Below are 27,393 nucleotides of genomic sequence, written 5' to 3' on the forward strand. Positions count from 1 at the left end.
GTGCTCAAAGTTACACTCTTCAGCCCAAATTACATTCAAGACTGATTTGCTTGGGCTAACTGAAATACTGTAGACATCCAAGTTCCAATATTCTCTGGAAAAGTAACTCAAGTAAGGGCAAGTCCAAGAAAAAGAAAACCAAGAAGCACTAAACTGTGCCTATGTGGTATTAAATTTACTACACACACTGAAGTCAGGAAAAGTGATTAAAAACAAACAAACAAAAGAAGAGTAACCACCTCTGATTAGTAGCAGTTTCAAAGGGGATGCTATCTGTCTAGGGGTGGGCCCTCTGGGTCCCTGGACTCTGGGCCCTCTGGGGTCCCTGATCCTTGTCCCTGTCTCAATTTTAGGACAAGTTACTATATGACTCAACATTCCTGTCTACAAAAATCATACTGACCTACTTTGTAAAGAGCTTTGAGATTTCCTGAGGAAAATACTTTGTCAGAAATAATTACTACATTCCCATTTTCCTTTTTATCTAGGCTCTTTCTTTTTCCACCCTACTTTGCAGGAACAGGTTATGATCAAGGCCCTAGACTTGTTTAGCCTTTAACTCTCAAGGCCCTAGACTTTCGTTTAGCCTTTAACTCTCCTTGAGCACAAAGACTGACTCCAGGGGGCAAGGTTAGCTGCTGATTCCACTGATTACCACTGCCAAAAGTCTGTCTGTCAATTTTTATTCTTAAATCTTAGATAATCTTGAGTCTAGCTGAAATGGATCAATACAAAAGTGATGTATGAATACTAAAAATTAAATAAAATAAATAAAGATAGAAGTGATCTCCCCTGGATAAATGGTTACTTAAAGATACTGAAAGCAAGCTAGACAAAATTCATAACTTTAAATGGACTGATCCAACCTATTCAAAATACATGTTAAGCAGTTATACTACAAGATAGTAGGAGGGCCGTGCCCAGAGAGTGGTGGTGAATGGTGCCACTGCCAGCTGAAGGCCAGTCACTAGTGGTGTCCCACAGGGATCAGTGCTGGGCCCCATCTTGTTCAATATCTTTACTGATGATCTGGATGAGGGGATTGAGTCAGTCATCAGTAAATTTGCAGATGACACCAAGTTGGGAGCTGCCTTGAAGTGTCTGAGCAACGCTGAATCATAAAGCTTATCAAGTTTCACCCTGCACAAATGACTTCCTAACAGCTAAACAAAAGAGTTTCTAAAAACATAAACATTTCAAAGTGAATGCAGAAGATGCAATACATACCTAGAGCTGTCTTCACTTTCTGAATCCTGCTCTTCATCAGAATCTTTGTGTTTATCAGGATCTGGAAGAGTACTTGGATCAAACTCTTCTTCACTTCCACTGTGAGCAAGAAAGGCCACTGTTTCTTCTTCATCCTGCCAGATGAAACAAGGAGGATTAGAAGACAAGTTATGATACTTTCACAAACCCATTAATAGGTATGCTCTAGGAAAAAGCAGGAAAATGGGAGTAATTTCAGTCACCAGTACTCTCCTCCAAGGCTGTTTGCTAAAGGTTGAAGAAATATTAATCCAAGAAAAAAAAAAGCAGCACAAGAATTTCTGTTCAAATTCTAGCTTCCTAACCGTGTCATCTTAAATCTATCAAATCTAAAAGATTATTGCTGCACAAATCTCAACAGCCACCTGTGATCAAGTGTTTGAGTAACCATTTACCATCTCAGAAATACTACTGTAAGTTGTAGTTCATTAAATACTCCGATTTAAAACTCATCCAGTTGTCCTTGCAGTGAAAAAACAAAACATTGCTTAAGCTGAACTAACTGCTCCGTGCGACTTTCAGCCATTCGCCACAAGTGCTGCACGTGCTTCAGCCTTCCTCCCAGATCCCCTCACTCCTCCTCTCTGGGGCACAACTTCCCTCCATCCTTGCAGCATGTCTTGGGCCAGGCTGCCTTCATTGCTGTAAGGGGTTGGGAGCAGACCCCCTCCCCACCAAAACCATCCTCTGCTACCAAGAATGTGCTAGATTGAGGCATCCCCCCTCCCCACCACAGGCAACAATAAACACTCAGACAAATGGACTGCAAGAGTGATGGAAAGTTTAAATAGAAAGCAGTGAATGTTTGCAGAAAACCAGAAGCACAGTGACACAGAAAGATCCCAAAACAGACCCAGAGACATCCCATCCCTGCCTGAGGGTACATCCAAGATGCCCAGGGCTCCTTCTTCCCCACCACTGCTAGGCTAGTCTCAGCTGGCCAGATCTGAGACTGCCCACCCCCCACACACCCCCCTGGCCTTGGGCCTAGCCAAGCCCAAAGCCAGGAGACATCTCCCCCAGTTACCAGCTGACGGAGGAGGAAGAAAGAGAAAGTATCACAGTATCACTTAGGTTGGAAAGGACCTCGAGGATCATCAAGTCCAACCTATCAACACAGACCCCATGACTAGACCATGGCACCAAGTGCCACGTCCAATCTCCTCTTGAATGCCTCCAGGGTCGATGACTCAACCACCTCCCTGGGCAGCACATTCCAATGATGAACGACTCGCTCGGTGAAGAACTTCCTCCTCACCTCGAGTCTAAACCTCCCCTGGCGCAGCTTGAGACTGTGTCCTCTTGTTCTGGTGCTGGTTGCCTGGGAGAAGAGACCAATCCTTCCTGGCTACAACCACCTTTCAGGTAGTTGTAGAGGGCAATGAGGTCGTCCCTGAGCCTCCTCTTCTCCAGGCTAAACAATCCCAGCTTCCTCAGCCTCTCCTCATAGGGCTGTGCTCAAGGCCTCTCCCCAGCCTTGTTGCCCTTCTCTGGACACATTCAAGTGTTTCGATGTCCTTCTTAAACTGAGGGGCCCAGAACTGGACACAGTACTCAAGGTGCGGCCTAACCAATGCAGAGGACAGGGGCACAATGACTTCCCTGCTCCTGCTGGCCACACTCTTCCTCCTGGCCACCTGGGCACACTGCTGGCTCATATTCAGGTGGCTGTTGATCAGCACCCCCAGGTCCCTCTCTGTTTGGGAGCTCTCCAGCCACTCCGACCCCGGCCTGTAGCTCTGCATGGGATTGCCGTAGCCAAAGTCCAGCACTGCAGTGCAAAGTGCTAGACCCCGCACTGGATTTTATAGTGGTGCAGGAGTTATGGTAAGAAATACCTAATTTCCTGTGTCTGCCCACTGGGCTGGACCTCTGGACACAGGAAGCACCTCACATAGCAGAGGGCACCCAGCCCAAACTGCAACAATTGCCAAATTTTCCCAGGGTACAAGAATGCCTCACAAATTCCTTAAAAAAGAAGAAACAGAAGATGCTGTTCCATAAAAGTCTTGGATAATAAAATTCAGGGTAATACGCTTCAGCTGACTGCTTTTGCAGATACAGGTTCTGCTCCATACAGTCCTGGACTGACAATATCTCTTTTGTAAACTTTGGCTAGCAGGCAGGAAGAAAGCCGGCAGACTGGAAGGCAAATACGATTGTGTATGCACACAAAAATGCAAACAAACAAAAAGCTTCCAGGCATTTCTAAGCAAGCTGAACCCTAGACTTATGCATATTTATGCTGAAAAGCAAAACTGAATGCCAAGAAACTGTAATTAAAGACCTTGCTACCTTTTGTTTACATATCTAATCAACACGCACACAGCTGAGTTTCCAAAACAGTTCTCATTTCAATGATCCTTCGTTCTACAAATAATTTCACAGCACTAAAGATTTAAAGTAAATGTTCTGAGTCCTGGCCTGGCCTGGCCTGTATCAACAACAGTTTGTCCAGCAGGATTAGAAAAGTGATCGTGTCCCCTGTCCTTGGCTCTGGTGAGGCCACAGCTTGAGTACTCATTTGGGCATCACATTATAAGAAAGACACTGAGGTCCTGGAGCATGTCCAGAGAAGAGCAACCAAGTGAGGGGTATGGAGGGTATGTTGTATGAGGAGCAGCTGAGGGAAATGGGCTTGTTTAGTCTGGAGAAGAGAAGGCTATGGGGAGATCTAATTGCTATCTACAACTACCTGAAGCGAGGTTGTAATGAGGCCAATGCTGGTCACTTCTCCCAAGCAACTAGCAATAGGACAAGAAGAAATGGGCTTAAGTTGTGGCAGAGGAAGATTAGTTTGGACATGAGGAAGAAAATTCTTTTCAGAGAGAGTGGTGAGGCATTGAAACAGGCTGCCCAGGAAGGTAGTGGAGTTGCCATCCCTGGAGGTGTTCAAGAATCATGTAGATAGTATCATAGTATCAGTCAGGGTTGGAAGGGACCACAAGGATCATCTAGCTCCAACCCCCCTGCCATGGGCAGGGATACCCCACACTAGATCAGGCTGGCCACAGCCTCAGCCAGCCTGCTCTTAAACACCTCCAGGGATGGGGCCTCAACCACCTCCCTGGACAACCCTTTCCAGGGCTTCACCACTTTCATGGGAAAGAACTTCCTCCTCACATCCAGCCTGAATCTCCCCACCTCCAGCTTCATTCCATTCCCCCTAGTCCTATCACTACCTGAGATCCTGACAAGTCCCTCCCCAGCCTTCCTGTAAGGCCCCCTTCAGATACTGGAAGGCCACATTAGGTCACCTTGGAGCCTTCTCTTCTGCAGACTGAACAGCCCCAACTCCTTCACTCTGTCCTTGTAGGAGCCCTCTGATCATCCTTGTGGCCCTTCTCTGGACACGTTTCAGCACATCCATATCCCTCTTGTAATAGGGGCTCCAGAAATGGATGCAATACTCCAGGTGGGGTCTCACCAGAGCTGAGTAGAGGGGAGGATCACCTCCCTTGACCTGCTGGCCACACTTCTCCTGATGCAGCCCAGGATCTGATTGGTTTTGCGGGCTGCAAGTGCACACTGAGAGCCCATGTTGAGCTTCTTGTCCACTAGCTCCCAAGATATGGTTTAGTGGTCAGGGGGGTAGCTGGGCTATAGTTGGACTCCACGATCTTAAAGGTCTTTTCCAACCTTAATAATGCTACGGTTCTATAATTCTATCACTGGATTTTGAAAGAATGCTGTCCTCACCGCCCACTGTGATATAAAAAAAATTGAAATAATGAAAATCCCAAACCAGAAGAAACCCCACATCTTAGGTCTCTTTTTTGTTTGCATATAGAGCGAATGAAAGAAAAGGGAAAAGGGTAAGGTTAGTCATCCCTGCAAGAGTCCCTCATTGTTTGTCCAGTGCCACATTTCCAGTGCACTGAAAACAAGAGGAAAGGGATAAAAGCCAGATATTTGCAATCATAATACAGAAGAAAAACAAACTCAACATGTATTTTGTTCTTGACTGCTTTTAGATACTAGCAGAGGTAACTGTGCTGCATAACCACTCACTTAAAAGCATGTTGATTCCCAAGAACTTCAGGTGGTACTTTGGAACAAAGATAGGGTTTGGTTTTGCAGGGGTTTTTTTAAGGTGATTTTTGCTTAAAAAAATTAAAAGTATATTTTTTACTTAAAAAATTATTCTCTAAGCTCAGCTTTTAGCACAATATTACAGGGTACTACTAACAACACAAAATTGCCACCTTTTTGTTAATCCATTTCCACGTTTGGAGAGTATTCTGCATTATAGCCAAGTTCCATTTCTTTAAAAATTACATATTTCCTCTTTACTGGTCCCTCCTATTCCACCTATTCTTTCAATGCAAATGGTGCTTACTAATTCCATATTTTAAAAAACCAAAAGCAAACCAAACCAGCAAAAGAGCTGAAAAAAAGCAGCAGAATTCAAAGTTGTAGTAGGCAACAAAGTATTGGTGAATGCGTGTGACACTATGCAACAGACTTCTGTAATGCTAACATTTTTTGGGCAGTTGTTTTGAAGCCTTGGGCTGTTCATCCATATTCTCAGCATTCACACCCCAAGCACTGTGTTCGGTTTTGGGCACGTAAATAAAAGAGAGATGTCAAGGTGCTGGAAGGCACCACAGCTGGTGAAGGGCCTGGAGAATAAATCTTATGAAGAGCAACTGAAGGAGCTGGGGCTGTTTAGTTTGAAAAAGAGGAGGTTGAAGAGAGACCTCATTTCTGTCTGTAACTACCTGAAAGGACATTGTAGAGAGGCTGGTGCTGGTCTCTTCTCCCAGGCAATTAGTGATAGAAGAAGAGGGAAGAGCCTTAAGCTATGCCTGGGTAGATTTACATTGGACACTAGGAAAAAAAATTCACAGAAAGAGTGGTCAGGCTTCAGAATGTGCTGCCCAGGGAAGTGCTGGAGTCACCAGCCCTGGATGTGTTTAAAAGCTGTTTTGATGTGGTGCTTGGGGATATGGTTTAGGGATGAACCTTGTAGAGTAGGGTTATCGGCTGGACTTGATCCTGAGGGTCTTTTCCAACCTGAATGATACTGTGATTCTGTGATTATGTCAGGAAAATGCTGAGACTGCATTCTTTCCTACATTCTGCCATTTATATATGCACATATACGACAATTACACATACACAGATCAAACCTTTGCTTTCATTACACATTCATATTCATTTTTTCCAGCAGAAAATTTGCAGAGCTGTGTTCAAGGTAATGCTTACTGTAACAAAAGACATAATCGGCAAAGATGCTTCTTCAATTCATCAGGGAGCATGAGGTTGTGTTTTTTTGTATGTATCACCAGTTATGTAGTCATTAAAATATTTCACAGTATCACTAAGGCTGGAAGAGACCCCAAAGGTCATCAAGTCCAACCTGTCCCCACAGACCTCATGACTAGACCATGGCACCAAGGGCCACGTCCAATCCCCTCTTGAACGCTTCCAGGGATGGTGACTCCACCACCTCCCTGGGCAGCACATTCCAATGACTAATGACTCTCTTGGTGAAGAACTTTCTCCTCACCTCGAGTCTAAACTTCCCCTGGTGCAGCTTGAGACTGTGTCCCCTTGTTCTGGTGCTGGTTGCCTGGGAGAAGAGACCAACCCCTTCCTGGCTACAACCACCTTTCAGGTCGTTGTAGAGAGCAATGAGGTCTCCCCTGAGCCTCCTCTTCTCCAGGCTAAGCAACCCCAGCTCACTCAGCCTCTCCTCATAGGGCTTGTGCTCAAGGCCTCTCCCCAGCCTTGTTGCCCTTCTCTGGACACATTCAAGTGTCCATTCTCGATGCCCTTCTTAAACTGAGGGGCCCAGAACTGGACACAGGACTCAAGGTGTGGCCTAACCAATGCAGAGTACAGGGGCACAATGACTTCCCTGCTCCTGCTGGCCACACTATTCCTAATGCAGGCCAGGATGCCATTGGCCCTCTTGGCCACCTGGGCACTCTGCTGGCTCATGTTTAGGCAGCTGTCAATCAGCACCCCCAGGTCCCTCTCTGTTTGGGAGTTCTCCAGCCACTCCAGCCACCCCAGCCTTTTGTAAGACACTGAAATTGTTAAGAACATGAACATTTATCATCCACTGCTGAACAATAGAAACTCATTCTTTTCCCCCTCTTGCTTCAAATTTGTATCAGCCAGTCAGGGAGAAGAAATCTTGCAACTTAATTTCACATCACTTCCCCACATAAACTGAAGACAAAAGTAAAATCATAGTCCAGGATAACACTTGCTAAAGTTCTTCAGATACAAATAGGATTCAATTTGCAGACTCAGGATTAGATCCTTCCTAAGCAATCACTATAAAGAGATTAACTGAAGGACAGATTTTGACCTCCTGTACTTTATGTCTAAGGCTACCATAAAATGTGCTTTGGAGTGTGAATTGACCATGAAGTGCAACTGTGGAAGGAAACCCACTCAGACATCAAATCAAGGTAGTCAGGTGAACAGAATTCAGTGGCAATCACTTTGCTATTTCCATTTGACTCAGGGTGACACGTTCTCTCTTTTTTCACACCAGACCAGCCGAGCTAATTTGCAATCTAGCTCCACAGAAACTTTGCACAATGTCTTCCATTTTGAAGATGGCACTGAAATGAAAGCACTTCTACACTTGAATGGTCTCTCTCTGAGGTGTAAGGAAATTCTTTTTATGCAAAGTCAACATTGTAGAAAAAATCAGCAAAAATTTTGTTCTGCTTTGGAAACCTCATTGTCTTCAACCTTCCACACTGTACCAAGTCAGTAAAGATACTACTGTAGACATTTTGGAAACACCAACAGATGAGGCAAACAGATGAGGTTCTCAACAGAATACCTCCAATTAAACTTTCAGTTGTCTTTGTTACATAATGCAACCAGCACCAGAACAAGAGGACACAGTCTCAAGCTACTTCAGGGGAAGTTTAGAATGGAATCGAATGGAATGGAAAGGAATGGAATGGAACGGAATGGAACGGAACGGAATGGAATGGAATAGATTTAACCAGGTTGGGAAAGACCTTTAAGATCATAGTGTCCAACCTATCATCCAACACTATCTAATCAACTAAACCATGGCACCAAGCGCCCCATCCAGTCTCTTCCTAAACACCTCCAGTGTTAGTCACTCCACCACCTCCCTAGGCAGCCCATTCCAATTCCTCCCCAGCTTTGTTGCCCTTCTCTGGACACGTTCCAGCAAGTCAACATCTTTCCTAAACTGAGGGACCCAGAACTGAACACAGTACTCAAGGTGTGGCCTAACCAGTGCTGAGTAGGCTCAAAGTGAGGAGAAAGTTCTTCACAGAGAGAGTTGTTAGCAGTTGGAATGTGCTGCCCAGGGAGGTGGTGGAGTCACCATCCCTGGAGGTGTTCAAGAGGGAACTGGACATGGCACTTGGTGCCATGGTTTAGTAGTTATGAGGTCTTCGGTGACAGGTTGGACAGGTCTCTTCCAACCTTATTGTTTCTATGATCCCAATGACAGCTTTGTCTCTTCCCAAAGAAGGTTGAATGGCTGGTGGACCTCAGGTAAATGTGTTACACAGGTTAAGAGAAACTTAAAATGAAGAAATGTATGTACCTTTTCAAGAAAACAGATCCTCAAGGGGCTCATAAGTTCTAAATAGCAGAATGATGTCTAATTTCTACCAGGCACTAGACACTCAGGTGAAAATTATCCATTACCATCAGATAAAAAGAGAGAACTGAAAAAACATACCATAAAGACCTGCACATGCATAAAAAATGTTTTACCTTTTAATATTTCATTTATAGAATACATATTTATTGTGACATTTAATATATATTTAATTTAATAAGTCTTTTATATTTAAAACCCAATTAAATTGTCTGGAGTTGCAGTTTTTATGTTCAACCCTTTAGGGAATTTATCAGTTCCTAGCAACCAGGCTGAAGGGGAAAGAAATAATTTTAGCACTGTCAGTCCTGCCCATAGTACTCCATAAAGCACAGTAGGAGAATAGCACTGATCAGCTAAAACCAGTACCTTTAATGTTTGTTTAGAAGTTGATCAGACTCAAATCTATCAACAGTCAGACTCATGCAATATTCATTTCCATTTGAGTTATGCCACCCTTTAGATTTTGCTAATAATATGGCCCTTCCCAATCAGTGGTGGCTGTGATTTTAATGCTAAGTGAGCTTTCAATACTGCTAGGAGGTTACCCTACATAAGTCCACAACTTAAATATATGTAGCATATTGTGGCTTATATAAAAGCATATTTAAATATATAATCCCTATCATGACCTGACAGCATTCCAAATTTTATTCATTCTCTTCTTTTTGCCTATAATTTTTCAGATAAAAATTGAGACTTCTTTCTGTATTTTAGAATAGAATAGAATAAACCAGGTTGGAAGAGATCTTCAAGATCATCGTGTCCAACCTATCATCCAACACCACCTAATCAACTAACCCATGTAACCAAGCACCCTGTCAAGTCTCCTCCTGAACACCTCCAGTGATGGCGACTCCACCACCTCCCCGGGCAGCCCATTCCAGTGGGCAATCACTCTCTCTGTGTAAAACTTCCTCCTGACCTCCAGCCTGAACTCCCTCAGTCTCTCCTCACAGGGCTTGTGTTCCAAGCCCCTCACCAACTTCGTTGCCCTTCTCTGGACTCGTTCCAGCAAGTCAACGTCCTTCCTAAACTGAGGGGCCCAGAACTGGACATTTTGCTTATGACGAAACACATTAATGAACAGAGAGGTTTGGCGCATTTCCTTTACAACATCTTGCAGTGGATTCACCTGATCACCTTGTCTTTTGGGGTTTTCTCCATCGCCTGTATCCCCAACACACAACACTGCACCCTCAGCTGATGCATGGTTGCTTTGATATATCATCATCTACGTTGCCCCAAAGGAATACAGATATTCTGGCAACTCATAAATAGAAATACAGCCTTTGAGGTAGCTGGAGTGTTTGATCCGACAGTTGCTTTCACGACCAAAGCCTTAGACAACAGTGGAAACTGACTGGCAGCCAGTGGAGCAAACTGAGTGCTGAACTGACATACAAAGAGCTGCCTAAACCAGACCAAAATTGGACAACTACAATCCATATCATCTAACACGCATCAATAGCCTTCAGATCCAAACACAGAAAGCATCCCTTTCCACTGAGGGAATGATCTTGCAAGCTAAGCTAACAGGGGCAAGGCCACCTTTCAACCACGTTTCTAAGATGTGTGCAGTGGTGTTTAAAGCTAACCTTCGTGAACTGTGGCCAAGTCATGCAAGCTTCTTCCTGTTATCTACCCTTCATCATCTGCTTCAACACTGAACATTAATTCTAATAGATGACTGTATTGGTTTTAGCTGGCTGGCCACACTAGAAGGGACAAGAGTGGGAGGGAGCTACTCCTGCTCCCCACAGTGGTGCAGTGGAAGCCAGGAGGGCATATGGTTATTCAACACCATGCTGACATTATGCACACTGCAAAAGGAAAGGGTTGGCTGGAGCTGAAAGGAGTTATGGGATTTAGGGAGTTATCTATAGCTTATAAAGTTTCCTGTTCCAGGTTTTTGCAGCTTTTTCCCTGTTTCTGGGCTGGGGTGCAGCCCTTAGATGCATTGATTCATAGGTGCAGACAGTCCACATTTTGTCTGTTCCCCCACTGCTATATATGCTGTACATTTTTTTGTGCATGTTATCTGATATCCCTGCAGTAGTAAATCTTCCTTATCTCTGCTTCTCCAGTCCACTTCTTCCTTGCCCATCTGGAGGAGAGAGGAGGGGTGGAGGGAACCCATCTGTTGTGAGCAGACTGCCCGGGCTTGGCTGCTGGCTGAGTTAAAACCAGGACAGCAACAAATATGTCTATTCCACAACTGGGCTTGCCACTTCTAGGCTTGTTTCCTTTTATGTATTAGTAGGAAGTGATATATAATAGAGTGGGAAGAGCAGAGATCAGGATGTTGGGGGATTTTCTGTTCTCTTTGCCTGAAGCACAGAGATGGGCTCAAGGCACACCACAGATGAGGACACAAATGGGGTCAGCTGTTCCAGAAGGACTGGCCGAGTTCCATGGGTCTGGACAGAAATGCTGGCAACCAAAAATTGGAGAAACCAAAGACACAGATTTTGCACTAACGTGATCTAACTGATCTTCAGGCTCTGGAAGGAGTAAGCCATAGCTCCTGGTTTCCACACCTCTTTAGAGAGTATCATTCTTGGGTTTCAGCAGAAGGGACAGAATAAATCTCAGCTTCGTCATCAGATCATTCAACTTCCCAATCACTAGCAGTGACACAAAGGTACAATTTCATTCAGTCATTCTTTCTTTGTAAGCATTCTGCCATCTTAAACAAAACAATTAGCCTAGTTTAGCCAGCAGAATCTTGCTTTTACCAGTGGTAATGTACATGAAAATACGTAATTTTCTTTCTTGGCATTCCTAAAAGCCTCACATTTTATGGTCAGTGGATGGGCAAGTCTTGCCTTCCAAACTAGCATACACTGATGCATGTACACTGACTCCACCTGGGGAGGTGGTGGAGTCGCCATCACTGGAGGTGTTCAGGAGACTTGACAGAGTGCTTGGTTGCATGGTTTAGTTGATTAGGTGGTGTTGGATGATAGGTTGGACACAATGATCTTGAAGGTCTCTTCCAAACTGGTCTGGTCTGGTCTGGTCTATTCTGTTCTGTTCTGTTCTATTCTATTCTATTCTATTCTATTCTATTCTATTCTATTCTATTCTATTCTATTCTATTCTATTCTGTTCCGTTCCGTTCCGTTCCGTTCCGTTCCATTCCATTCCATTCCATTCCATTCCATTCCATTCCATTCTTTGTTGTGTAACTATAGCAAATCAATTTGTGCTGGAAATGGCTCCTGCCACAAGCACAGTTCAGAACCACTGAAAATACCAAACAATAGAGAAATTTCCACACCTTCACTTCTAGCTTTTTTATATTATTAAAGCTTCTGTCATTCTCATTACAATATGCATATGTTTCATCTGCAGACTTAATCTCTACAAAGTACTTACAAAAAAAAGTCCACACCAGAACTAACAGCAACACAGAATGCACGTAGAGAAAGATAACGTAATTTTCACAGAATCACAGAATCACTAAGGTTGGAAGAGACCCCAAAGATCATCAAGTCCAACCTGTCACCACAGACCTCATGACTAAACCATGGCACCAAGTGCCACGTCCAATCCCCTCTTGAACACCTCCAGGGATGGTGACGCCACCACCTTCCTGGGCAGCCTATTCCAATGACTAATGACTCTCTCAGTGAAGAACTTTCTCCTCACCTCGAGCCTAAACATCCCGTGGTGCAGCTTGAGACTGTGTCCTTTTGTTCTGATGCTGGTTGCGTGGGGAGAAGAGACCAAACTCCTCCTGGCTACAAACACCCTTCAGGTAGCTGTAGACAGCAATAAGGTCTCTCCTGAGCCTCCTCTTCTCCAGGCTAAACAACCCCAGCTCCCTCAGCCTCTCCCAGTACATTTACAATTACAAACTCATCTACCTGAAAATGAAATGTGAGAATATATATAAAAAATGTGTTTGCTCTCATCAGCATTTGAATTATAATGAGCATATCTCACTACTGTCCTTAAGCTTTTAGTTCCTAAAATTTGCTCTTGTAAGACCCCTGTTGAATATTTATTGAAGAAAAGATTCTTCAAGTTGTTGCTAACCATAATTATCAATGTGATTTCAACAGAAGAACAGACTAATGTAATTCTGATGAGAAAGGTCAGAATAAAACAACTATGCTGTTCACTGAAAACAGAACTTCAAAGAAACTCAGTTACTAGGTGGGTGGCATCAGAATGAGCAAAATACATACTGGAATATGTGAAATTTAGACAAGGAAAAGAGTTTAACCTATCATATAGACTCTTGATTTTAGAGATTCCTCATGCACACTTCACAGGATTGCAAGCTGCTAGTTCTGGTGTGATGAAATATGTCCAGAGCCCAGAGCTGGTTTATTTGCCAAACTTAGGATCCCTAGTACCATGAAGAGAGCAGTAATTTCATCTCTGGCAAAGTATGAAGGTTCCCGTGCCTGTCATGTTAGCAGCTAGATAGAGATGCTACCAAACACATTAAATCCCCCTCTGAAACAAAGCTGGTTTAAAGCATTAAATAATGCAAAGGCTTCAAACTAGAGGAGTCTAAACCATTTTTATTTTGAAATCTTTCTCATGCTAGATTGTCAGGTATCATTTTGCTTGTAAGTGAGAAAGCAGTACAGGGGAAAAAAAATTGGTTTCACTCACTGTGCCTTATAAAAAGAAACGAGTAAAAACAGTGTGGGAAAATTAAACAATGGCAACAGATGTGTCCAAAAGTCTCAGGTCCTCTCACAAGAATCAGAAAACCACAATGCAGAGCACTGTTAAACACATTCTCCACACATAACCCTTGGAACATCTCTTTATCTTTCTGAACTTCTAGGTTCACAACACTCAAGGCTGTAAGCTCAGCTACAGAAAGTAATTCTCCACATTCTCTGCATTCAAACATTTCAACACATCAGCCTTTTTCCAGGCAGTCTCAGCATAAATCCACAGAGACAGTGCCTACACAAGAGAATTTTCTCTGTATTGCTTTCTGGCACTTTTGAACAAGCCTGAAGGAACTGCATCTTCTGCTGGGATGCAGCAGAGGTGTCCCACCACCACCACTGCTCAAAGTGGAGACTCTGGGAGCAGAGACCACTCTTTGCTTAGTGGCCTTTACTCTTCAAGAATGAAGAGACCGACAGCAGCACTGATGTGAAATAATCAGAAGGGAAAATTCCCAAGTCACACAATTCTGTAAGCTGATTGCTTCTGCTCTTTTTCTTCAAACAGCTGATTTGTATTCAGCACACAAGAAACAGCAACACTGGCACTAAGCATTTGTCCTATGACAAGACTTTCACGTTTTCACTGCTCTGCCTAACTCACATACTCTAAATGCCTGTACAAAATACGTGTGTAAAATCATACATTTACAGGGAGAAATATGATCAAATTAATTCCTCACAGGGAAAGTTATTTTAAGTGCTGGTGGTGCTTCTACATACAGAACTCAGAAAAAGAAGGCCAGAAGTAGCAATGTCAGTCACAGCACGGACTCAGCCCCTTGCTGTGAAAACAAGAGCTTGCCTCTGCCTTTGCTCAGGGTCTATTTAGCAGCAGCAACAGATACACATTAGTTCAAATATGCAAACAAGTAAGCAGCAAATCAAAAAGCACCTGGCTGCTGCTGTGTGCTTTCAGGGTCATTTATTATTGCTGTTGCTGTTGTTGAATCCATCTTTGCAAGCCATGTATTCTTTTCTACAAAATGTAGCAGAAAGTCAGCTCCTGGCCCAAAGAGCATAAGGGCTAAGTAAAAGTCACAAGAGAACAAATGAATACAGCCTGATGAAACACAAGGAAGCAAGCAATACCTGCTCATATCAACAACAGCAAACAGAACTAGCGAAGAAGTGACTAAACAATCAAAGGCCCCTCTTAGCATGACAAGTAAGTAGGATAGCCATGAATGTTCCTCCAAAGAATACAGAAGGTGTTCAAAGTTTTATGTGGGCTCAAAAAGTAGGTAGGTAACTAATTAAAATGTATCAAGGGATAGTAAATACAGCAGTGTTATGCCTTTGCCCCTGAAAGTCTTTAAGCTGCAGTTCTCTTCAGCCAGGGAGCATAAAAAGATCACAGTTTGAAAACTACTCTGAAGGCACAACAGCAGATTTCCCTGAAAACAAACTAGAAAGCACTGCCAGATGTAACAGTGAGAAGGGAAAAAGTTTGTCCTCCTTTCAACACATAAGCATTAATGGATGAAATTATTTTCCACCACTGCTATATTGTTTTCTATCAGTCTTTTAGAGCTTCTCATACAAATATCAGAGTTTGTTAACTCAGTCTAGTAAAGAAGACTATCATCTCATTCTCAGCCCAAGAACAAAATGTTTGAAGCAATATACTGAGGGGGAAATTGAGACAACCTTCCATGAAAAGCCTAAGGCTATGCCTAATAGTACCTATGAAATGTATCATGAAGAATCCACGCTGTACTACTTGAGTACTGCACTAAAATGTTTTACTTACCCTATTTCCAGTGACCTGAGTTACAACTTTTGGGATCAGTAATCAAAATACAAGTGGTACATGAACAATAAGAATAGAAGACTTGGCACTCACCTGTAGGTGTAATTAGCATGTTATAGACTTCTAAAAGACTTCTCGCTACTCCCTGAAAGTCCATACTTACAGCAAATCAATCTCAAATGCTTTGTAAGCATTGAAAGCATCATTACAAATTTTAACCCAGGAAATTGCAATTTTCAGTTACGGACACATTACACCTTCTAGTTGTTCATTTGCTTGCCTGTTCATTTCAACATCATCTGGAAAATCTTTAGAGTGCATAAATAACGTATTATATCCATAACAAAAGGATACAGTCCACTGTATGATTGATTACCTTGGCATTCAGCTCTTGTGGGAATAGATTTTGTGAAACACAGCTCTATTGGAATCCCTGAAAATTACATTTTGGTAGCACTATATGAACAATCAGACTTCAGGTATGCGCAGACATAATGTTACTAACATTCCACAGGCAGGTACAAACTTGAATTTGGGGTCAGAGTGGCTGGAGGGCAGCCAGGCAGAGAGGGACCTGGGGGTGCTGGTTGATGGTAGGGTGAACATGAGCCTGCAGTGTGCCCAGGCAGCCAAGAGGGCCAATGGCATCCTGGCCTGCATCAGGAACAGTGTGGCCAGCAGGAGCAGGGAGGTCATTCTGCCCCTGTACACTGCACTGCTTAAGCCACACCTCGAGCACTGTGTCCAGTTCTGGGCCCCTCAGTTTAGGAAGGAGTTTGACTTGCTGGAACGAGTCCAGAGAAGGGCAACGAAGTTGGTGAGGGGTTTGGAACACAAGCCCTATGAGGAGAGACTGAGGGAGCTGGGATTGCTTAGCCTGAGAAGAGGAGACTCAGGGGTGACCTTATTACTCTCTACAACTACCTGAAGGGAGGTTGTAGACAGGCAGATGTTGGTCACTTCTCCCAGGCAGCCAGTACCAGAACAAGAGGACACAGTCCCAGGCTGTGCCAGGGGAGGTTTAGGTCGGATGTTACAAGAAGTTCTATACAGAGAGAGTGATTGCCCATTGGAATGGGCTGCCTGGGGAGGTGGTGGAGTCACCATCATTGGAGGTGTTCAGGAGGAGACTTGATGGGGTGCTTGGTGCCATGGGTTAGTTGATTAGGTGGGTTGGATTGGTTGATGGGTTGGACGTTATGATCTTGAAGGTCTCTTCCACCCTGGTTTATTCTATGTAATTCTATGGAATTCCAATACTGTACCCAAACAATGCTATTTTACATTTGTTTCTCAAGGAATCAGAGAAATAAAAGTCGTGATGGGTCAATTTAAATCAGTGATCTGAATCACTAATTACAGTCCTCATTAGAATCAGCAAACCTAATTCACACAGTGCTTTACACAAGAAACCACTGCTGCTTTCATTTTTATTTCAGTATTTTGAGGCACAGTTGTTTTATACTGGACTTTACAGAAAACTTGGTACTATTTTGTGACAACTATTTAAAGCCCACATTTTCCCTTTTCCTTTTTATTTTTCCCCCCACAACAATAGCAGCAAATTATAAAAGAATCATCACTTATTTGCCAAGCAGTTGCTATTTATTCTCCAATCACACAATTAACCAGGTTGGAAAAGACCTTCCAGATCATCAAGTCCAACCTGTCACCACAGACCTCATGACTACTAAACCATGGCAACTACTACTAAAATCATGGTTAGTGTCAAGTTAACTCCTATTCCACCTGCAACTGAAACAGGCTTCAAGTGGAATTTTAATTATTTTCTAAAATATCTATCTTATGTATATTATTTGACAGTCACTAATTAACAGATTGAGTAGAACCCTCTTAAATACAGCAGATCCACGGAAGAAAAGATCATCCTAGCAGGTTTTTCAACCTTTAACTGCATATTGAAATGTTCTTTCAGAACCAGGAAATGACAGTTGTCTTTCATAGAATCATAGAATCAGTAAGGTTGGAAAAGACCTCAAAGACCATCAAGTCCAACTTGTCACCCAACAGATAACATAAATCCACTGTGAACCTCTCCTCACCCACTGCCCATAAGTTTCATGTGGCATTTGGATGCCAAGAACATCATGTACCTGCAGAGCGGATTGGCCTCATCAAGGTTGCTGTCCATACTTTCACTTCCTAGAGCTGCACACTTGCTTGCAAGGCAGATACCATAGCTAGCTTGTAGTTTTTTCTGCCCCATGTACAACCTGTGTCATAAAAGCACATGGTCTACCCACCAAGTTGCTACATTTACTTTACATGATAGGTATTAATGTACAAGGACTTAAGACAGCCACAGGGAAAGGGAATTTAAAGGAGAGAGGTTTTCTTTTTTGTGTGTTTTTGTGTTTTTTCTTTTTCTTGTAACCCTAAGTAAATCTTTTTCTTTACTAGATGGCAGGGAGGAAAGACTTAATCAAAATAAGCTAGACCCAGAGATTTACCTGGCCACTAAAGCAGCTCGGTCATTATATGATGCAACTTGTCACGAAAACACAGTTAACTCTGTCAGTTAATAGCTGTTCTCTAAATCACTTCACTGTTTGGAACTTTATCAGCAACTTTGCTTTTTTAAATGATTTTAAACACTAGTAAATCTTTTCATAGATCATTCCTCAACCCCTTTGTTTTATCTACCACTTTTAAATCATTATAAAAAAATTGATGTAACTAACAAAATATGTATTTAAATGACTGGTTTGGTCTTTTTTTCACAGAGCTGTTCAATTTTCACCTACCATGTTTTTAAATACAAGGCTATTTCCTTCCTGCCTTCCCCCAAACACTTGCAACATGCATACAAAATGTCAAGGAAAGGGAGAACAAGAAGGACAAATGTTCATCTTGAAGATTTAAAAATACATAATAGTATGCTTAGAGACCTGTCAGGGAAAGTAATTTTAGCCTGAACTTAACACTCGTTATGAACTCCAATGCAAGCAGCTCATTTGCTCTACTGACTTTTTGGCATGACACAATCTGCTTGCAATTATGATTTGCCACACATTAGTAAATACTGGAAACTGAAATAGCAACCTGAAAAGAGTCTCTACTGGCTTGAGTGCAGACATATTGCCAGTTCTCATTAATTCATTGGTCACAACCAATATAAAGGCATAAACTTTTATTACCCTATATAGACCTCCACTAGCAGCAGAATTTAATACAGCTGCTTCACATGCTTTCTGTATAGGTCACATTGATAAAAAGCACTATCTTGACTAGAAATAAAAACACAGCAAATAAAACACAATCCTGACACTAAGCAATTTTCATGAGTGTTACTCCACAAAGTTTAGTTTCTAACTCTGCAATATATCGACATTTTCCAGATCTTTGCTTCATATAAATTAATAAAAAGAATTCATTCCAGACTTCATATTTGCTGTAAAAAGATCAAAGACATGAACTGGGTGAACTGCTGTAACAGTAACTTCTTGACACTGGTCAATCTCACTACCCTGATAATGTCAATACCCTGTTACCAACCCATTACATGTTGTGCCAGTCCAAGAACAGACTGCTCACTTACTTTTAAAGTATTTGACTCATTTCCTCAACTTCTCTCCTCTAGATCATGCCAATTATCACACAGATCGCCAGCCTGGATACAGGTTTGAAGAATGCTTTCTTTGACTGTTGCAGAGCTACTGCTTGTCCCAACCAAGGACAAAAAGATTCTTTAAGTCTATTTTCTGAATGGATCACCAGTTAAAAAAATCAAAACACATGTGCCAGCTGATCTGGCATCCAACCAGCAAACATGCTCACCAGGCCAACAAGAAACAATCATGCTCTCATGTATGAGGAGAACTGTAGGAACTGGAGAAGGAGACACAGCCGAAGTGCATAGAACTTCCACCAAGCAGTGACATTGCAGTGGTTCACATCAGCCACTCATTTCAGTAGGGGTCCCCTGCTTGTGGCAACACTGTCCACCTCCTCCAGTCTTTGTGGAACAATGAAAAGTTTGCCATAGGATAAAATACATAAACCTCAAAACATATAATGCAGGAACCTCCACATCATTTGCTTTCATAGTGAACAAATTCAAGTCTTAGCATTATATCTTTAACAAAACCTTCACAGGAGGTTTGGGGGTTTGTTCCACATGCTTGAATCTGGAAAGTGCAAGCAGATCTAGGATGCAGGCTACCATTGAGTTCTAGTGGTACTGGCAATATCCCACCCCTGGAACACCAAACTCAGAGGCACACACTTGCGTGTGCTAAACCATGAGTCTCTGGCAAACTGCTGAAGCACGCACACAATTTACTGCATTTCTGAGGTCCCTGTGGGATGCATCAGACCACAGGATGACACTTAAACATGTAATTTTTTAGCTTTGGAAGTAAATTACTACTTCTTAAGAAAAACATAAATAAATCCAACTGAACTCAGACTGTAGCCATGTTAGCAACTGCTAGATATCCATCCCTAAGATTTGATTGAGTCTGAGAACCTACACAGCCACATGAAAGATAAGCTAGCAGTCAATGTGGTTACTATTTCAATCTTGACAAAAGTTCAAAGGCAGTAACCATAGCATAGCTGATAGAGAAAAAAAAATATATTCAATTGCTCTTTTCTCTGCTACCTGTCATACAATGATTAAGATTTACAAAACCCCCTCATTATTGACCAATCTAAAACTTAAAATGATAAATAGAAAACAACTGTTGTGTTGAAGAAACAAAAGAGCTGTGTCTTTGAAGCAGTGTAAACATTACTGTAATTTTACAGACACAGCAGTCTCAAGCTGTGCCAGGGGAGGTTTAGGCTGGATGTTAGGAAGAAATTCTTCATGGAGAGAGTGATTGCCCATTGGAATGGGCTGCCCAGGGAGCAGGTGGAGTCGCCATTATTGGAGGTGTTTAGGAGGAGACTGGATGGGGTGCTTGGTGCCATGGTTTAGTTGATTAGATGGTGTTGGATGATGGGTTGGATGTGATGATCTTGAAGGTCTTTTCCAACCTGGTTTATTCTAATTCTATTCTATTCTATTCTAATTCATTTTATTCTATTCTAATTCATTCTATTCTAATTCATTCTATTCTATTCTATTCTATTCTATTCTATTCTATTCTATTCTATTCTATTCTATTCTATTCTATTCTATTCTATTCTATTCTATTCTATTCTATTCTATTCTATTCTATTCTATTCTATTCTATTCCATTCCATTCCATTCCATTCCATTCCATTCCATTCCATTCCACTCTATTCTATTTCTCCATCTGAGAAACTGCGAGCCCAGTTATCCTGGTCCTGTCTACATAGCTCACCTAACTTTGCAAGAGGCACACTAAAGTTATTTCTGCAGCAGCAGAGTCACCTGATTACAAAACCCAGTTGTGATTTGATTACATCCACAAACCTATCTCCTCAACCATGTGGCTTTATCAGGTTACATTTCCTTTCTCTTGCAGTTTCACAAAATTTTGAGGGTGACATTTAATGACCTATTGAAAATAAATAAATCATTTGCTATATCACATTCTACTTGGCATACAGTATTAGCAGGGAGAACATTTGCTAGAGGTACTGTTAAGTGAAAATGCTTGTTACATTATGCATGACTTCCCAAAGCACTGCGTACATAATATCCATCATGAAATTCAGAACGTATAACTAAATTTGGAAGGGAATGCATTCAGACCTGTGATCAGCATTCTGACACCTCCAGTTATGAGATTTAATTAAACCTGCTTTATGTATTAAGTCTATTTTTATTAAGTAGGCACAGAATCATGTTTTATACATTAGGCATAACTAAAACGAGCTTTTAAAAAGTTCTTTGCAAATGCCTTTTCTTAAAGGGACTTCATCAGTCAAGTCACTGTTCCGTAACTTCTCTTCACAACTGTGATGAAGAGCCACCACTGCTCAACATGATCAACATCTTTAAGGGCTTCAGCCACCTTGCTGGCAATCAGTTTCAGCACCCAAAATATTTTCTGTGACAACAGGCTGATAAATGAGGCTGCTGGGTGCTATAGAGTATAGATTCCTTTTGTCAGGAAATAGATTATCAAAGAAATATTTCAGATGCATCATATTGCATAGCTCCTGTCTGCTGATACTGAGGATCTCTCACCACTAAGCAGATGAGGTCCCACTGCATTTTCCCATGTGATACATTGCATTTAATCAACTTTCATAACTCCCTTCTATCACAAAGATGAAACCCAGCTAAAGCTCAGAAGGCTTAAGTCCTAACTGCAATACATACCTTCTTTCTTTCAGAAGCTCTCTTCCCCAGAAAAGAGGCAGCAAATCTACCTGGCAGTAGCTCTTTAAGCTATCCCTTTACCGTTCTGCATATGAAAGCCATGCAGCCTTGATTCTGGATTGTGTCATGAGGTGAGGTATAATTCACAGCTGGTTTGGGTTAATCTCAGCCATCTCCACTGCGAAGGCAGAAGCTCCCAAGAGAAAGGTAGTTCCCACCCGTGTCGCCAGGTCTTTCCCACTGCATTTTCTCTGACAAGCAATTCACCCTGAAGATATGGAGTCCTATCTGTTAATCCATGAGCACCACATGCATAAATACCATGCAATTCTGACCAATGATTACATACTGTATCGGCTTGCACATAGTCACAAGTTAAAAGTTCTTGCATCTTTGATGAGGAAGAGAAGCTGGAAATGCCCATTAAATTCAGAACCTCAGCCTTGTGAGCCACTTTACACATTCCATTTGCACAATGAACAGTTTCAAATGAGTCTCAAGCAAGAAATGAAACTAGGGTAACTAGCACACCGAATTACCAATACCAAACAGTACTTCTCAAGCAAATTGTCACACTGCTTCTTATAAAGGAATCAGTATTTTGAGCTTTAGGAAACCCATGAGAATGATATACCGACACTGACTCCAAAGAGAGGTGGTTTAGTGGTTGGTTTGGGTGTTTGTTTGTTTTTAACCATTAAAAGGCTTTTCTTCAAAGGATCCTCTTTATACATTTGCCAAGAAATAGTTTTTGTTGGTAGTCCAGTACTACAGCATTCACCTTTTGACCTAGATAAATATCTTTTCAGAACAGTCCAAATCAAAATTCCTTGCAATCAGCACATCTCTGTTTACCAATTGTAAATCACTTCTGCTTTGATAGCAATCAAATGCACAAACATAGATTTACTGGCTAATTAGTATTAAGTAGAAGCTGAAAGTGACTCTCTCTTAGAAAAATGGCTTTATTGAAAGACCAGAAAACTATTTTCCCACTGGAGGGAAACCTAATTAATATCCAAGAGAAGAAACTAACAATTTTTGATTTATCTGAATGACTTATGATTGACCTGAGCAACATCAGACCATTTCCTAAAGACAGAGAATATAGCACCTGTTCCATTTCCAGTACTAATTCAGCACAAGTTGTGTTTAAAACTGCCTATTTAAAATCTTGGTAGTAATCTGCACTACCAGAAAACTCTGGTTTTACATGTGCATTTCTTCTTGCTTTTCAGACCAGTGGGTAGCCAGAGGCCAGGCAAGGCCATCACAGTATCACAGTATCACCAAGGTTGGAAGAGACCTCAAAGATCATCGAGTCCAACCTGTCACCACAGACCTCATGACTAGACCATGGCACCAAGTGCTGCGTCCAATCCCCTCTTGAACACCTCCAGGGATGGTGACTCCACCACCTCCCTGGGCAGCCCATTCCAATGACCAATGACTCTCTCAGTGAAGGACTTTCTCCTCACCTCAAGTCTAAACTACCACTGGTGCAGCTGGAGACTATGTCCTCTTGTTTTGGTGCTGGTTGCTAAAGAGGAGAGACCGACCCCTTCCTGGCTACAACCACCTTTCAGGTAGTTGCAGCCATGCACTGGTACAAATAATTTCCAACACTTTTCATGTGTATTGAGTTGTACAAACAAGCATCCCAGAGAGATGACAGTCATGGACAAACAAAACATGCAGCACACATTAAATATTTCAGAGAAGTCAAGATTTTGTGCAGAAAATGACTTTTTAAACCACATCCTTCCTACAACAAACAGATTGTGTGCACGTGCTGATGAAATGCTGAATATGCATAAACAGCTGTAAAGATGTGCTGATAAACTGAGAACTACCATCAAATAATTACCACGAGAAGAAACTCAAATATTGGAAAGTTATTTGGGTTCTACCTTTGCTGTTTGTGCTTCATTGCTAAAATGTTAAATTAATTTTATCACAGAAATGCAGTGTACTGCATTTTCAAGATCAATTTCATGTTGAAAACATGAAATACGTAGAATTTCAATCCACAGTTTTTCAGGACAAGCAGTTTGTCAACTTTGTTCACATTTTCCTATTCCTCCTCACCTTTTCCAATCTGTGTTCAATCTAGAACTCCCTACAACTACCCAAAAGAAGGTTATAACCAGGGGGGTGCTGTTTTTCTCTTCCTAGTAACAAATAATAGGACAAGAGGAAATGGTCTCCAAGTTGCACCAGAGGAGGTTCACAGAATCACAGAATCACCAAGGTTGAAAGAGACCCCAAACATCATCAAGTCCAACCTGTCACCACAGACCTCATGACTAAACCATGGCACCAAGTGCCACATCCAATCCCCTCTTGAACACCTCCAGGGATGGTGACTCCACCACCTCCCTGGGCAGCATATTCCAATGACTAATGACTCGCTCGGTGAAGAACTTTCTTCTCACCTCGAGCCTAAACATCCCGTGGTGCAGCTTGAGACTATGTCCTCTTGTTCTGGTGCTGGTTGCCTGGGAGAAAAGACCAACCCCCTCCTGGCTGAACCACGCTTCAGGTAGTTGTAGACAGCAGTAAGGTCTCCCCTGAGCCTCCTCTTCTCCAGGCTAAGCAACCCCAGCTCCCTCAGCCTCTCCTTAGATTGGATATTAGAAGAAAGTTTACACTGAAAGAGGTTATCAAACACTGGAATAGGCTTCCCAATACAGTGGTTGAATATCCATCCCTGCAGGCATTTAAACAGACAAATAGATGTGGTGCTGAGGGACACAGTAGAGTTAGACAACAATTGGACTTGATAACCTTAGAGGTCTTTTCCAGCCAAAGTGGTTCTATGATTCTGTTTAGTGCTTTTGATATGGTTTGCATCATGCCTGCTGCAGTCACTTTCATTTTGTTAAAGCACACTTACTTGGAAATGAAGATGCACCAAATTATATTCCACAGCATTTGGAAAGAATGAGAAGTGAACAAAAATAAACCTCCTGCATGCTAAATAGAACTACTGACTGCAAGACATACAAGGACTACTGCACCAAAACATTCTTGCTGCTGCTTCACTGACATCTCTGAATTTGAACAAATGGGGTTCATTAAGCTGAGGCAGAATAAAGACAAGATTGAAATGGAGATTTTCCAAACTGCTCCACTTGCAGATACCTTATTTATGGATTTTATTTCCTTTCCAATATAGGTAGAATGGCATGACCAAAGTACCAAAGTGTTATCCACTCTAATTTAAATCAGGCATGTTTATTTCTCCAGAAGCACTTTCCAACCTGAGGTAAACATAATTTTCAACACACAAATCATCTTTTCATAGATTGCTTTGCCCTACTGGAAGCTGCCCAGAGCCACAGTAATGGGATTCCCTTTGGTCCAATGCAGAAGAACATGCAACAACTTACATTTACCTTCAGTCAATAGGTGAACTTTCCTCACACTACTGCACAAAGTAGCATTCCCATGGAGGTGAACAGCAGTAATTTTATGTCAGAAGATTAGTTCAATATCTACTAACTCATTCTTAATTAAATGAACTCACACTCACCAGCAATCAACATTCCGAAGATCAGGTATGAGCAGAAAGCATCAAATTCTCAGTTAAGATTGGCTCAAGGGAAACAGCCATGCTTTTTGTAGTCTGCTCTAAGTGAAAGCCCAAAATGCAGTCATGTGTCCCTAAATAAGACAGTGTGTGCCCAGAAACTCCTAAAGGAAGCTAATCCTGTTTGCATACATCCAAAAACTATTACCTTGTTACAACATCAGTTTCTTGCAGCATTTTAGGACCTCAAAGATATCTTAAAGTGCTAAAATGGGCATATGGACAATCAGACACTACGCATAGCTGACAGAATAGAATAGAATAGAATAGAATAGAATAGAATAGAATAGAATAGAATAGAATAGAATAGAATAGAATAGAATAGAATAGAATAGAATAGAATAGAATAGAATAGAATTAACCAGGTTGGAAGAGACCTTCAAGATCATCGCATCCAACCTATCAACCAATCCAACTCACCTAAAAAACTAAACCATGGCACCAAGCACCCCATCAAGTCTCCTCCTGAACACCTCCAATGATGGGGACTCCACCACCTCCTCGGGCAGCCCATTCCAATGGGCAATCACTCTTTCTGTGCAGAACTTCTTCCTAACATCCAGCCTAAACCTCCCCTGGCACAGCCTGAGACTGTGTCCTCTTGTTCTGGTGCTGGCTGCCTGGGAGAAGATACCAACATCCATAATTTCCAATCTAGAATCATAGAGTGGTCTAAGTTGGAAGGGACCTCCAAAGGTCAGCTAGGTCAACTCCCTCTGCACTCAGCAAGGGCATCCTCAACTGGACCAGGTTGCCCAGAGCCTATTTCTAAAATCTAGCCAAGACAAAGCAATTTTATTTTAACATCTATCACAATTACCAGGTTACACCTCACAGAAAAGCCTAGAATTTAACTCTGCTCTGTGCCTATTCATGAAGTCTTGTTTTAAATGTAAAGTTTTAAAAAAGAGTTACCTATTAGTGCCCTACCTTTAATCTTATTTTAGGCGATGCTCAAAAAAAGACTAAGCTCAGTTGTTCTTAGCTAATCACCTGCATAAGTATAGGCTCTTAAAATAAAGCCTAATTACAAACATTAATTACCAGAGAATGGATTTATTCATGGTTATATAAAAATGCTAGCAGGCATTTTTAGGATCAAACTAATTTCTCATGGCTTTGTCGTAAGCTGATTAAGTTTAGCACATTTTTTCTAAATACACAGGCCAGTTCCATAAAATAAAGGTGCCACGTTAGCTGACTTAAAGAAAACCATTAGCCCTATTCCTAGAAGTTGAGGTACACTCCAGCAAATTATGGGCTAGTTGAAAATGCATTGAGATTTGTACTGGGTTGGACTGAGCTGCAGTTAATTCTCCTCACAGCATCTTTCTAGTGCTGTGGTTTTTTGCAGCGGTAGTTTATAACACAGCTGTGTTTTGGCTACTGTTGAGTAAGTATCCAGGCTGTGTCCTTTCAACATTTCCCTGCCCCAAGATTACATTGAGGGGTGGGCAAGATCTTGGGAGGGGACATGGATGAGCCAGCTGACTCAGACTGGCCAAAGAGGTATTCCATACCATACGAAGTCAGCTCAGGTATAAGAAGGAAGTGAAAGAAGGAAGTGGGGGGATTCATCCATGGCGTCTATCCTCCCAAGTAACCACCAAGCTTAGAGAGCCCTGCTTCCCAAGACTGACCATCGTCCTGCTGATGGGAAGTAGAGACTAACATCTCTCTCCCAGCTTTTTGCTTCCATGCAGTCTATTGCTGGTTCCTTATTAGTGTCACTAAAATTGCTCCTACTCTATTACTGGCTTCTGTTATTTTTTTCCCCCCACTCTCCCTGTCTGCTTAAGAGGGGGAGTGATAGACTGGCTATGGTGGGCATCAGGCCTCCAGGCCAGGGGCCAAACTACCACAAAATTACAAACAAAACAAAATCACAACATCAATTTCTTTATTTCTATTTTCTTATTAAGAGATGAGAAGAAAATTGTAATTTTGAATTATTAAACTCATCTCAAATTCTGAGGTAGGCTGTGCTTCCAACCACTTTTCTTTTAAGGCACACTGTCATCTGTATTAAACAGCATGTGGTATAAAGCTCATGAAATAAAAACATGAAATAGGAAGATATTTTACTTCCTCTGAAGAAATCTTAATTCTAGTGATCATTTGAGTACTGTGTCCAGTTCTGCGCCCCACAATTTAAGAAGGACATCAAGACACTTGAACATATCCAGACAAGGGCAACAAGGCTGGTGAGAG

General features: G+C 42.0%; 1 protein-coding gene across 1 annotated transcript in view; it reads right to left on the reverse strand.

The window, feature by feature from the left end:
* Positions 1-27,393, reverse strand: part of DDX10 (DEAD-box helicase 10) — a 211,764-nt gene that overhangs the window by 10,842 nt on the left and 173,529 nt on the right. The window contains exon 17 of the mRNA XM_068144608.1: positions 1,228-1,361. Within this exon, the coding sequence (XP_068000709.1) occupies positions 1,228-1,361 (134 nt within the window). The remainder of the gene's footprint in view (positions 1-1,227; positions 1,362-27,393) is intronic.

This window comes from Melanerpes formicivorus, unplaced genomic scaffold, assembly GCF_026170545.1.
Source record: "Melanerpes formicivorus ecotype bairdi unplaced genomic scaffold, bMelFor1.0.p_v2 SCAF_1, whole genome shotgun sequence".
Classification (NCBI taxonomy): domain Eukaryota; kingdom Metazoa; phylum Chordata; class Aves; order Piciformes; family Picidae; genus Melanerpes; species Melanerpes formicivorus.